The sequence below is a fragment of the Rattus rattus genome, chromosome 1 (assembly GCF_011064425.1).
Source record: "Rattus rattus isolate New Zealand chromosome 1, Rrattus_CSIRO_v1, whole genome shotgun sequence".
In the NCBI taxonomy this organism is placed as follows: domain Eukaryota; kingdom Metazoa; phylum Chordata; class Mammalia; order Rodentia; family Muridae; genus Rattus; species Rattus rattus.
The window spans coordinates 247,988,724-248,001,862 of record NC_046154.1 but is presented as its reverse complement, the minus strand read 5'-3'; the positions used below and the strand labels follow the sequence as shown (position 1 = coordinate 248,001,862).

The 13,139-nt window shown below is 52.0% G+C and overlaps 1 protein-coding gene across 1 annotated transcript in view; it reads left to right on the top strand.

Annotated features, from left to right (window-relative positions):
• The first annotated feature begins 2,847 nt into the window (after window positions 1–2,847).
• Top1mt (DNA topoisomerase I mitochondrial) overlaps window positions 2,848–13,139 on the top strand; it is a 22,297-nt gene continuing 12,005 nt past the window's right edge. The window contains exons 1-6 of the mRNA XM_032917022.1: window positions 2,848–2,971; window positions 5,342–5,454; window positions 7,281–7,402; window positions 11,297–11,419; window positions 12,008–12,195; window positions 12,876–13,020. Of these exons, the coding sequence (XP_032772913.1) occupies window positions 2,868–2,971; window positions 5,342–5,454; window positions 7,281–7,402; window positions 11,297–11,419; window positions 12,008–12,195; window positions 12,876–13,020 (795 nt within the window). The 5' untranslated portion in view covers window positions 2,848–2,867. The remainder of the gene's footprint in view (window positions 2,972–5,341; window positions 5,455–7,280; window positions 7,403–11,296; window positions 11,420–12,007; window positions 12,196–12,875; window positions 13,021–13,139) is intronic.

The following is a 13,139-nucleotide window of genomic DNA, read 5'->3' as shown; positions in this document are numbered from 1 at the left end:
CCTTTAGCTACTAAATCAATTGTCAGTATAAACAAACAACAAGGTAGCTGGGGCGTGGTAAAGCTATCTTCCCGTGCTGCCTAAGGGTGTGGTTCACTCGCTGTGTATTTCCCGTAAGTCCCCAGGTTCCCAGGAAACACCAGACAAGGTGAAGGTGGTCTTCAATGGACAGGGGGAGGGGTCTCTGTTAGGCCATACCTCAAGACCCCAAGAGCAGGGCATGAAAGGGACAACAGCTGTGTGCTCTCCTGGGGACAACAGCCGAGGTGGGAGCTGTGTGGTAACTCCAAAAGGACAGGAAGAAAAATAAAGAGAAGAAATCTGAAGAGGAAGAGAATAAAGGAGTTCAGAAGATGCCGCATTAGGAACAGTCAGTCACCGGCTTCAAGAACAGCAGTGCCTCTAGGCCAGACCCAGGAGCCAGGAAGGCTGGGGCTGGAGAGGAGCAGGAACCACTGGGGGCAGGTGCCTGATGTGGGTGACCTGAAGAGGCCAGGAGAGAAGAAAATGGCAGGTCAGGTGGGAATACAGAGCTGGGAGACTGGAGTCAGTGTTGAGAGAGAAGAAAGGGAAGGTGGTGGTGTGGTGGGGGAAGACCACAGGAGAGGGAACTGGAAAAGCAAACCCTGGAGAGGAACGTACAACCTGCCCAGCACACATGTGCTGTGAGAGTGAGCTTGTTGAGGGCTGCCCAGCACACGGCTTACGGAACCATGGCGCAGGTGCAGCTAAGAGTCTTAGGGAGATTACAGTAAGACAGGCAATGCAGGGGGAGAGTGGCAAAGAGATTGGCCGGAATACACAAGCCAGGAGATGCTGGGGTGGTTTGAAGGGAAACAGAGGAAAAGCAACATGGGGAGGGGGATGTGGATGGTGAGGAAGCAGTAAGAGCAGACGGCCAACTTCGAGACAGTGGTGGGGGCAGTTTTCTGTTCTGTGGATGGTTGGAGAGGTCTGAGTGGAAATTCAGAGGAGCCTCGCTTGAAGTGAAGCTATGTGTATGCATTCACGTGCACATCATGTGTGTGTGTGGTGGAGGAGTGCTCATGTATCTATGAGAGCGTGTGTGTGTGTGTGTGTGTGTGTGTGTGTGTGTGTGTGTGTGTGTGTGGCGTGTATGCGTGTATAAAATGAAGACCAGATGACAACCTCAGGTGTCAATCAACCTACTGGAACTCTCTAATTGGCTAGGCTGACTGTCCATCAAGACCCAGGGATCTACCTGTCTGGAGTTACAAGTGTGTGTCACCCCATCTTGCTCTTCTTTTTTTTCTTTTTCTTAAAAAAAAAAAAGATTTATCCATTTATTTATTCTATATAAGTACACTCTAACTGTCTTCAGAAACACCAGAAGAGGGCATCAGATCTCATTAAAGATAGTGGTGAGCCACCATGTGGTTGGTGGAATTTGAACTCAGGACCTCTGGAAGAGCGGTCAGTGCTCTTAACCACTGAACCCTCCAGCCCCCATCTTACTTTTCAACATGGCTGCTAGGGCTCAAACTCAGGCTCTCATGCTGGTGCAGCAAGTGCTTACTGGCTGAGCCATCTCTCCAGCTGCTGCAGTGGAGTTTTGAGCTGTGGGTTTCAGGGTTGCCAGGGAGAGAGGTGGTTAAGTCTCTGAGCATGTATGTGTCTGCCTCTTCCTGATCAGACTTTATGAGAAGGTGCTGGAGGAGGCTGAGATTCAGAGAAATTAAACTTGTCTAGTAAACAGCAGATGGTGGCCTCCCACAGACAGACACGAGTCATCGTAGCCCATCAAGTTGAGGAGAGTGATGTGAAAAGGCTTGTATGTTCCTCACAGTGGTTGCATTGAGTTTGTATTGAAGTCAAATGTCCCCACTTATCCTGAACTGTGGCTCCTGCACAATGAAGGATGCTCCCCAACTGAGACAACCCTGGTCTTCAAGGGGACAAGGGTCCAGGGAAGGCAGCTACAGACCTGGAATGCCTGAAACACTTCCCAGAGTCTTGCTGGTCTGTTGGTCATCCTTAGCAAACTTTTTGTAGTGCTGGCTGTGTCCAGCAGGGGGCCCACTAGCCTCTCCCCGCCTCTGTTCCTGCCTTGGGCCGCTAGATGTCAGTAGGAATCCAGTGAGTTGGTAGCTGTGGGCGGGACCTACAGGGTAGGATAGCTCTTTCCTGCCGGTCTCCGCCTCATTCTTACCTTTCCTGTTCACCACATTCTTGTAGGCCTGTGTGCGGTTTTAATAGAAATTCGAACGCTGCCTGCGGCTGGTTTGGGGAGCAGCAGGCCACTGATTAGGAGTTTTTGTTGTTGGTACAAATGTCTTGAGATTGTTGAAAGGGGGAGCCTATGGTTTATGACGCTGGTTTCTTGGCGGCGGGCCTAGGCAACAGCAGTCTTTACAGGACTTCCAGTGCTGTTGGTCAGTCGCCCAGGGTTAGTTGCTTTGGGCAGGGCAGCTGGTGCCTGCAACTACGTTCCCATGGAGGTGCGGACACTTGATGTTTTCCTATGGTTTATGACGCTGGTTTCTTGGCGGCGGGCCTAGGCAACAGCAGTCTTTACAGGACTTCAGTGCTGTTGGTCAGTCGCCCAGGGTTAGTTGCTTTGGGCAGGGCAGCTGGTGCCTGCAACTACGTTCCCATGGAGGTGCGGACACTTGATGTTTTGCCACTTAGGTGGGTAGATGGGGCCTCTAACTATGTGGGTCTACTCATGACTTCTTCAGGCTGCGGGGCAGGTAGAAGCGCTGGGAGAGTAGCACTATTTGGCCTAGGCTGGGGAAGCGGTCCCAAGGCGGGCAGGGCTGGGCGGGACTCTGGGAAGAGTGGGGCGGGGCTCTGCCAGAAGGGAGTGGCTTCAGAAAGCGGGCTGAGCCCACGCACGACGCACACGCATGCTGCTGCTATGGCTCAGAGCTCTGTGCCGGCGTTTCCAGCATGTCCCCCGCCGCGTCCCCAGCCGCCAAGTGTCCCGGGGCTCGAAGGCGAGCAGAGCCGGGTAAGGCGGGTGGGCCGGAACTCAGGCGAGATAGGGCTCAGTGACCTGCGGAATCCTGCTCCTGCGCCGGGTCACACCAGACACGTTGGGAAATTCGGTCACCCATGGGATTGGGCCTGGGCCTCCAGGCTGCCGTGTTCGGTTTGGAAGAGGTTCCCCTTAGGGTGTGGTTCCCACATTCTCTGGTTGGTCTCAGGCCCACTCCATGATTCCTACACTCTTTGTCACGTGGTCTTAGCTTTCAGTACCTACCCCAGGTCACCAGCCTACCAGGCTGGATTTCCTAGGGGTTGGGATGGCTGTCCAGGCTGGGATTCTGTGTGAGATTCTGGCTTTTCTACCGCGCCCCCCCACCCCCCCTGTATACTGAGGTTCCCGGAAGCACCCAGCCAGAGCTCTCGGTTGTGGGATTATTGGTAACAGCGCTTGGGAAGGGGGTATCCTAGTATGATCGCGAGAGTGGTGGGTGGGTTCACAGTGAAGACAGACCTTCCAGGTCAGCCTTTAGAGCTGGCCTGCTGACCTGCTTTTGATAGCAGATGCACAGCAGGACATCAGGGTAACTTGCCTGACACTCTTCTCCAGTGGGACAAAGGAATGTCACTATAAACAGCCTCAATCTCAGTGTCCTTGTCTGTGAAATAGGGATGGCCTTAGGATCCGCCTAGCAGTTTGGGTGATGAGCTTGACACTCGGTGTAGGTTCTGAGGTGCTTGTCCACGTTTTATGACATCGGGCTGGACTGAATGCTGGAGGAAAGTTGCCTGAGACATGTCATGAAACACTTCCGCATCCTGCCACTGAACTGTTCCCCACCTCGACCCATATAATAAGTGGAATGGGATTTGAACCCCTATCCCTGGGGAACCTTTGACCACCACCTTTCTCTCTTTCCCTCCTGCATGGTTCATGGGACACCCCTCACCCCACAAGCTACTTTGCCAGAGTTGCTGTGCTTATGAAGCCCGGCCCACTCCTTACTTTCTCAGGGCATACCTGGAATTGCTTTCTGGCTCAGGACCTGGTCCCTTGTCCCCTGACCTCCTCACCTATGCTCACTTTCCGTCGCTGTAGCTTCATTGCACCTGATCCCTTCTTTGCAGGAACAGCGGGAAAGGCCCTTAAAAAAAATGTCAGGCTGGAGAGGTGGCTCAGTGGTTAGAGCACTGACTGCTCTTCCAGAGGTCCCGAGTTCAATTCCCAGCAGCCACATGGTGTCTCACAACCATTTGTAATGAGATCTGATACCCTCTTCTGGTGTGTTGGAAGACAGCGACAGTGTACTTATATATAATAAATAAATCTTAAAAAAAATTTTCAAAGCAGATGTGATAGTATATACTTATAATCCCAGCATTTAGGAGGCTGAGGCAAGAGTGATACAAGTTTGAGGTTAGTTTTGGCTATACAGCCTCAACAACAAAAACAAAACGCTCTTCACTTTCCTGATTCTTGTCTTCCTCAAACTAGCAGGCCTCTTGCCCCTGGTTGGATACACAGTTGAGCTAACCAAGACCAACACAATGGCTGCCTGGGAAACCCACCCAGGCTTTAGGAATATTCATATCTCAGTCTGCCTCATTCCCTCCTGGCCGATGCTCTGCTGGGATTGCTCATGTGTCCGCTCTGATACCCGAGTCCTTACTGCTTCCTCCCATGCCCTGTCCTGTCCAGCATCTCAGCACCCAGCTTACCTCAGTGCCTGCGTCCCAGGACCTGGTGCAGTGCTGGCCTGGGGCAGGCTCAGATGAACAGGACAGTACAGTTAGGTTGTGGCCCCATGCTGGGCTGTGTCCTACAGGATACAGAGTGGGGCTGGCCTGGGAAAGGGTGCCCTGTGTTGGCAGGATTGGGAGACAAACTGCAGGGACCTCGCAGGGAGCCAGCTAGGGCCTGCCGTGTTGGTGCCATGAGAGTTATGCCACACCCAATAGAGTTCCTTCTTCAGAAGCACCTGAGGTGCCCTGCCTCTCTGCCTCCCTGTGCATTAGTCATGACTGCCATCTTTCTGGCTGCTCATCCCCCTGTTCCTTACAGGCAGGACTACCTATGCTAGCCACACTCTTAGCTGCCAGGCGTGATGGCTACACCTGTGAAGAGATTTCAGAGGGATGAAGCTGGGGATCCCTTGAGCCTCAGAAAAGGGCACCACCCCCTTTCTACTCATCTGGGACCCCTGAGTCTGTACCCTGGCAGATAACACACTGGAGTATGGCAGCTTCTGCCCCCCTCCCCCCACCTTTTCAGGCATTGCCTTCATCCTAGGTAAAGCATAGGCCAAGGGTGAAACCCACAAGCAGAAGACTCGAGGGCCTGTGGCCTGGAGTGGTGAGCGCTGTGCTCCACGTAGGTGCTCTCCTGTCTTTTCAGGTGGGGAGAGACGAGCAAGAGCAGTGTGAAGTGGGAGCAACTGGAGCACAAGGGTCCGTGCTTTGCCCCGGCCTATGAGCCCCTTCCTGATGGAGTACGTTTCTTCTATGATGGTGAGGACGAGGGGGCGGGGTGTGCTCCTGCGATCGGGCTGCCTGCGTGCTTTGGGCTGATTTTCTCTACATGGTCCGTATGTGGAGAAGATCGATGATCTTCCCAGCATAGGGTACAAAGTCCTCTTCCCTGCCTAGGGCTCAGAAGTCCCTGGCAGACTGACTGATAGCAGGGGTCAACCCTGGAGTCCCCCAGAAACTGTGTGCATGTGTGCGTGTGTGTGTGTGTGTGCACGTGTGCACACCCACATGTGTGTGTGTGCACCTGCATGTGTGTGGTGTGTGTGTGTGTTTGTGCATGTGTGTGTGTGTGTATGTGTGTGTGCGGTGTGTGTGTGTGCATGTGTGTGTGTGCATGTGTGTGTGCGGTGTGTGTGTGTGCATGTGTGTGTGGCGTGTACACATCTACACACATTGACCAAGCTGCTGCAAGGAAGGAGAGACATGGATTTGTGCTTCAGGGCCACAGATTATACCCAGACTTGCCCAAGTCTGTGTGAGCCGCTTTGGCCTCCCAGGCTCTCCCCTGTCCACTCCTGGTGGGAGGAGGAGGTGGTGGAGGTACAGTGTGTGAGGTTTATGTCCTGGTCCAGTTTGTTTGTTCGTCGTTTTTGGCATTTTGAGACAGGGTCTCACTCTGTAGCCCTGGCTGGCCTGAAACCCTTGATACAGTCCACACCGACCTTGAACTCATGGATATGCACCTGCCTCTGTCTCCGAGTGCTGGGGTTAAAGGTGTGAGCTACCCTACCTGGCCCAGTTTGTTTGTTTGTTTCTTTCTTTTTTTAAAAAATTTTTTAATTTTTATTTTTTTGAGACAGGGTTTCTCTGTGTAGCCCTGGCTGTCCTGGAACTCACTGTGTAGACCAGGCTGGCCTCAAACTTACTTGTCTTTGCCTTATTGTGTACATAGGTGCCCCCCACACACACCTATGATGCGGCCTCTGGCGCATGTGCCATGGTGCACTGTGAAGGTCAGAGGACATCTTTGTGGAATGAGTTTTCCGTGTATTCTATGTGGATTCCATGATCAGAAGGATCAGGTTGTCATCTGGCAAGCCCGTTACCCACACGAGTTCTGAAATTCTTGTCCTGAAACTCCTCAGACATTCCGTCGAGAGACTTCCCTCAGGAACAGCACCCGGTGTTCTGTCTAGGCTCCCGTGCACTGTCTGCCACAGTGACCTTTACATGAAATCACTGAGCACGGAGGGGGTTAACCTATAGGGTCCACATTTCCCCCACCGTGGCACGTCGACTTTTATTTTGTTCCTGTACTTTTCTATGTGGAAATTCGTGTTTTCGAATTGCACATGTTAGGGCCAAGGGTATAGCTGCATGAGGCCTTGGGCTCATCCCCAGAACTGCAATAAAATAAAAATGGTTTTTGTTTTTTTTTAAATGTGGGGTTTGTTTTTTGGACCATCAAGAAGGTTCAGTGAGGAAAGACACTTACCACCTCAGCCTGGTGACCAAGTCTGATCCCCGGGACTCACATAGAGAAGGAAGGAGAGAATGCACTCCATAGATCTGACTTCCACAGGCAGGCCATGGTGTGTGTAGTGCTCCTCACCCCAGTGTGCGGTGTGTAACAATGAACTGTGTGTGTTGCTTTTCCACATATACAAACTCCGTAGCAAAGTAGTGAATGGCTGGGGCTGCTACAAACCCAGAGTGGCGTTCCTGGGGTTGTGTGGCCATTACCTCATCCGGGGCTGGTCATTTTTAACTTGGGGTGTGCACAGAGTGTCCTGTGTACTGAAGTGGGAGGTTGTGTCACCTGGATGGGGCCCGTGGCTGTCCCTCAGAGTCTGTGCTATCTACAGGCAAGCCAGTGAGGCTGAGCTTGGCAGCGGAGGAGGTCGCTACTTTCTTTGGGAAAATGCTGCATCTCGAGTGTACGACCAAGGAAGTCTTCCGGAGGAACTTCTTCAACGACTGGCAGAAGGTGTGTTTCTCAGCGGCCCCAGCAGCAGCCCTTTCAGTGGTCAGTGTTTGCCCAGCCTGGCTGGATCCAAGATGGCAGTCTGTGCCCTGGGGGCTCCAATTAGAGTCTCCAGGTCTCAGAGTGGAAGGCTGGAGCAGTCTAGGGGCTGTTTTCTGCCCTATGAGTATAAGCACGCAGTATGGAGGTGAGAGTGTTGTGTGAGGTTTCTCTCTTCCTTTGTTTTTACAAACATGGTTTGTGTGAGCCTGGTTTGATGCTCAGATCTTGTTCTCTAGCAACTCCAAGCCTCTGCCCGCAGCATCTCGCCAGTGGCCGACAGCATGCAGCATCTTTTCCTATACTGTTGGTCATTTGGATTTTTCTTTCTTTTTTTTTTTCCAAGACAGGGTTTCTCTGTGTAGCTCTGTCTGTCCTAGAACTCCCTTTGTAGACCAGGCTGGCCTTGAACTCAGAGACCCACCTGCCTCTGCCTCCTGAGTGCTGGAATTAAAGGCGTGCACCACCACCTGTCTTGTCTCTTTGGTATATGAGTGCATAAAAGAGACTTCTCGTTGTGTGGGTTGACCAAGAGCAAGCCCAAATTTGAGTTCTCCACTTCTTTCCCTATGTCTTCTGCCTGTCTGGAGTTCGTGGTATGTAATTGTCTGGTGTGCCTGTGCCTGTCCCTTAACAGAGTGCTTTGTTCTGTATTTATTGAGCAGTTACAGACAAAACACGTCGTTCTAGGCCAAGGCATGTCAGAATGTTTAGCTTAAGGTTAAAGCGATACGTTGGATTGTAGAAGCTAAAGTTTGAGAAATCCACGGTAAGGTATTCTTTTAAAGGCAGGTTAAACAAACAGACTGAGCACACGGTAAGACATCAGGCTAAGTACATAGATGTGTTTTAAAATGTGTGTGGGTATTTTGCCTTCCTGCACAGATATGTGCACCACACGCCTGCCTAGCAGGTCCCCTGGAACTGGAGATGCAGACAGTTGTAGGCTGCCGTGTGGGTGCTGGGACTTGAACCCAGGTCCTCTAGAGGAGCAGCCAGTGCTCTTACCCACTGAGCCACCACTCCAGCCCCGAGTCCATACATGTCTTAAATGATTTCAGGGCATGTTCTTAACTTGGTTCAAACCTTCGAAGGCAAGAGGGATTTTCAGAAAAAGACATTATCACATATGATGGTTGGCCTGCATGTATGTCCGTGCGCCACATGTGCGTCTGCTGTCTGAAGAGGCCAGAGGAGGGCTTTGGTCACGCCGAGGCTGGAGGTACAGACATTTGTGAGCCACCTGCCATGGGTGCTGGGGACTCAGGTCCAGCTCTTAGCTGCCGAAACACCTCTTTAGTCCTGTTTATTTATGTAGCTGAGACTGACCGTGAGAGTCCGCCTTCTTCCACTGCTTCCCAAGAGCTAAGACTATAGGCATGTGCTGTCACAGCTTTCTCCCTACTACAGTTTTAACCAGAAATACGGCTTGCCAAAATTTTGATTTCTATGTTCATTTTTTTAAAGATCTGTTTATTTTTATTTTATGCCTATGTGTGTTTTGCCTGCCTGCGTGCATGTATGCGTACATGCGTGCAGCCGTGTGCACGTGCGCGAGCGCGTGTGCCACGTCCATGCCCGGTGCCTGAGGATTCCCTGGAACCGGAGTGACAGATGGTTTGTGAGTCATCGTGTAGGTGCCGGGAATTAAACTTGGGTCCTCTGCAGGTACAACCAGTGCTCTTGGCCACTGAGCCATCTCACCAGCCTCCATTTTTATTTTCGTTAGTGTTCTTGGGGGTTTTGACGGGAAAGCTGGTGCTTACTCTTCGTAATGAATGGCGCTGTTGCTGTTATGTCTGAGAAATCTTGGCCTCACCAAAGGTCACAAAGCTATTTCTCCTTTGTGTTTCCTAGGATATTCGCAGTTGTTGGTTTTTACGTTTAGTGTGTGTATGCATTTAAGTGTAGCATTGAGGCTGACTTACAGGTTGTGGTTTAAGCTAAGGCTGAGTTGACGTTCTCAGGCCTGGATCCCTGGCTGGCCAGCACCAGGGGTGGGGACAGATGCAAGACTCTGCCCTTGATCCTGTCTCTCACTGTGAGTCTCACCACCTGCCGCCTTGAAAAGCATCCAGGGACACGGTGGAGCTAGCCCTCCAGTGCGTGCTCCCTTCCCATCTGGCGTTCCTTAGTTATTAATACAGTGGGCAAAGGTGGGCCGTTCTGCTCTCAGTGTCTCCAAGCGGGCAGGGAAGGACCCAATCCAGGCGACCAGAGGATGGCTGATAGATCATAGCTGTGCCTGTGCAGGCTGGGTCCCGTCTCTCGATGCTCTCCTCTGAGCTCTGCTTTGCAGAAAAGAGGTGGGTTGTCCCTGTGCTGGACCCCACTATGTCCTCACGCCCATTGCAGATGGCTGGGAGCTGGGACCTGATACAGGGCTGTGGCTTCTGTGGTGAGGAATCAGAGGGAGAAAACCAGCTGCCAAGATTCCCCACCCACCCACCCCCCTTTCTGTGTCTGCATCCGTGTCTCTTCACACTTTGATTTTGCACACTCACGACCAGCATGCTAACAATATGTTTCTCCCACTTAGCATCTTAATGTATATATATATTTTTTAATATTGCAACGGAATCATCAAATTGTGTTCTGCTGTGATTTCAACCATTCTCTCAAAAACTCTTCCCTGGGATGGAACGACTTTTGCATCAGTGGTTAGAGGTGGTACTGGGGGGATGGAGAGATGGCTCAGGGTCTAGCTTTCCCTGAGTTAAGATCCTAGCACCCATGTTCAGGTTGCTTACAGCTAGATTTCTGAATGCTGTAGGAATTACGTGCACGTACCTACCTCCTAACCCCCAGTTCAAGATAAAGATAAATCTTCATAAACCAGGTGGGGCCTCCTGGAGGTGTTCAGGCTGTGGTGGGCCCTGCCTGTCAGGCGGGGCTCCTGCCCTGTGAGAGTCCCGTGTTTGTGGGAGGGGATTAGCCAGGCTGTTACCTGGCTGTCTGCTCCCTCTGTGAGAGCAGAGATCGGGCCTTCTGCCAGATCAAGTGAAATGCTGACCTCCAGCTTCCAGGAGTGAAAAATGATGCAACCTCAGGTGTCCTGTTGGAGAAGTATTTATAGGCCTTTAATTTAAGTTTTAATATCCCGTGGAGTGAATCTGCTGTCGTTTATCCAGTGTTTTATTGCTTTCTTCTTTGATTGTCCCTAGAGTGCAATTGTCATCGCACCAACGTGGATAATTTGCATAGGGCATAGGACGGGCTCTCCAAGTGGAGCTAGTGGGTCAGAGACTTAACCTCTTTCATTACTGAAACGTTAAATTATATTTAGGAAGAGGTATCCTTGGCTGTCTCTCAGCACCACTCTCTGGGTTCATTCTAGTAGAGTCCATTACTGTTGGCTGAAGACTGGAGCTGGTACGGTTCTGTTACTGGGAGCTGGTCTGGGGCGGGCCGCTCTGTCAGCAGACTCTTTGGCCACTGATGGCTGGGGCATGGGAGGCCTTGGGGAAGGATGTGGATTTAGGGGCTCACTTGGGGATTCATTTGGTTGTTTTCTGATGGAGTAAGGCTCAAGGTGTGAGTCAAGGCCACAAGCCAGAAGCTGAGACTACACATGCTCTCCTCTAAGCTGTCCCTGTTCATCCTGGGTCTACCTTGTCACCCATTCATGCTTTACCATGTGGCCAGGAAAGGGCTGTTTCCAGCTGAGGCCATGTGACTTATTCCCAGGGTTCCACTGTACATCTGGGCCTCCAGTACAAAAATGTTGGGTGTTGAGGGTCAGTCCCGTGTTTGGTATGTCACAGTGCTCCTATGCAGTGGCCCCAAGCATGGTTTCCCTAGGCCATGGGGAGACACCTGTATTCGAGCACTGAGCATGTGTTGCTGGTTTTGGCACAGGAGATGACAGCTGAGGAGAGGAAGCTCATCAAACACCTTGACAAGTGCGACTTCTCGGAGATCCATAGGCACTTCATGGAAAGAGCTGAGGCCCGCAGGACCCTTTCCAGGGAGCAGAAGCAGGTTGGCAGCGTGTTCTGGGAAACTTGGAGGTAGCTGGTAGGTGCAAGCTCTGTGGGAGCCCATCACAGCCTTCCTTCCTGAGGTGGACCAGGTTCTGCGTGCTGTCACAATAGATGCTGAGGCATTTCAAGTAATACCACCTTTAAGTGAGTCTGGGAGATAATCCCATTTTCCCAGAGGCACGTTTGAAAGTACACTCCATTTGAAAGGTCAGGGGTGTCAGAGGACCCAAGGGCAGGAATGCGGGGGGTGAGCTGGCCCTACTGTGCCTCTTTCTATGTCTCCCCTCTATTTAATGAGAGCCTGCCACATAGTTCTTCAGTTGACTAGTTCTTGGCTATCTTTGCAGGGGGGTTGAGGCGAGTCCAGAACCTGCCTCATTTCCTCCTACCTTGAAGGCTACTCCTCCTTCTGCTGAACTGGAGAGCCCTGTGCTTATGCTCTCCACACCTGCTGGAAAGCTGGGGGCTTGAGGCCTTCAGCAGCAGCAGCAGCAGCAGCAGCAGCAGAAGGGACCTCCGGTCAGTGCAGGGACTGGGTTCATTTTAGCTTCTTCTCTCCTAATGCCCACATATTGTTTTGACTCAGAAGCTAAAAGAAGAGGCAGAGAAGCTTCAGCAGGAGTTTGGCTACTGTATTTTAGATGGCCACAGAGAGAAAATAGGCAATTTCAAGACGGAACCACCCGGCTTGTTCCGCGGCCGGGGCGACCATCCCAAGATGGGGATGTTGAAGAGGAGGATCATGCCAGAGGATGTGGTCATTAACTGTAGCAGGTATGTGGGGGTCAGCCTGCTAGGCTCTCCTGGGTGAGCATTGGACTCTGGCTGGGTCTAGCCCAGGCTGCCTAATGAAGTGACTTTTGTCCTTAGCTCTTTTGGGGTGGGACCCTTCACTGGGTAGGTGACCGAAGACATTAGGTCTGTGTCCTGGGTCTTGTCACAGCTCTGGGTCAGCTGGGCTGGTGTCTCCATCAGTAAAACCTCTTGCCTTCTCAGCTGGGCTGAGGTTCCCCTACCAGGAGGGTCCCCTACATTTTAGCATTTGGCTTTCCAAATGGCTGGCATGTTGCATGCGGGCTTGCTGTATGCTGCTGGTGCTGTGTTGCTGTTACCCATGGTCTGTCCCGTGTAACCTCCCAGCTTTAGTGACCCTGGGTGACATCTGTGCAGTAGCCACCTGGTGTGTAGTTGAGACTTCAGAGCTCTCTGCGTAGAGTGTGCTGAGTGACCACTCTGTCCCCCCCCCCATGTTCATGCCCATGTATGGGCCACTCTCTCTGCATCAGTGCTGTCAGTGTGCACGTTGGCTGTCTTGTCTAGGGAGCTTAGAGCCAACTCCGAGGCCATATCTGCACAGTAGTGTGACTGCAGGACACACGAAGGGAAGTTACCCAGAGTTGCTTATATTTGAGGGCCAGAGACTCGAAATTATAGCTACCCCTGTATTACCGCAGGGATTCCAAGATCCCAGAGCCCCCGGCTGGTCATCAGTGGAAAGAGGTCCGCTCGGATAACACAGTCATGTGGCTGGCTGCCTGGGTGGAGAACATCCAGAACTCCTTCAAGTACATCATACTGAACCCCAGCTCCAAGCCGAAGGTGAGCGCATGGCCTTCCTGGGAAGCCATGAGCCCCAGAGCACATGGGTCAGGCCCTCCCCTCTGTGCTATTCCAGAGTGGCAGGTGTGGGAGACTCCTCAGCCCTTCAGTTCAGCTTT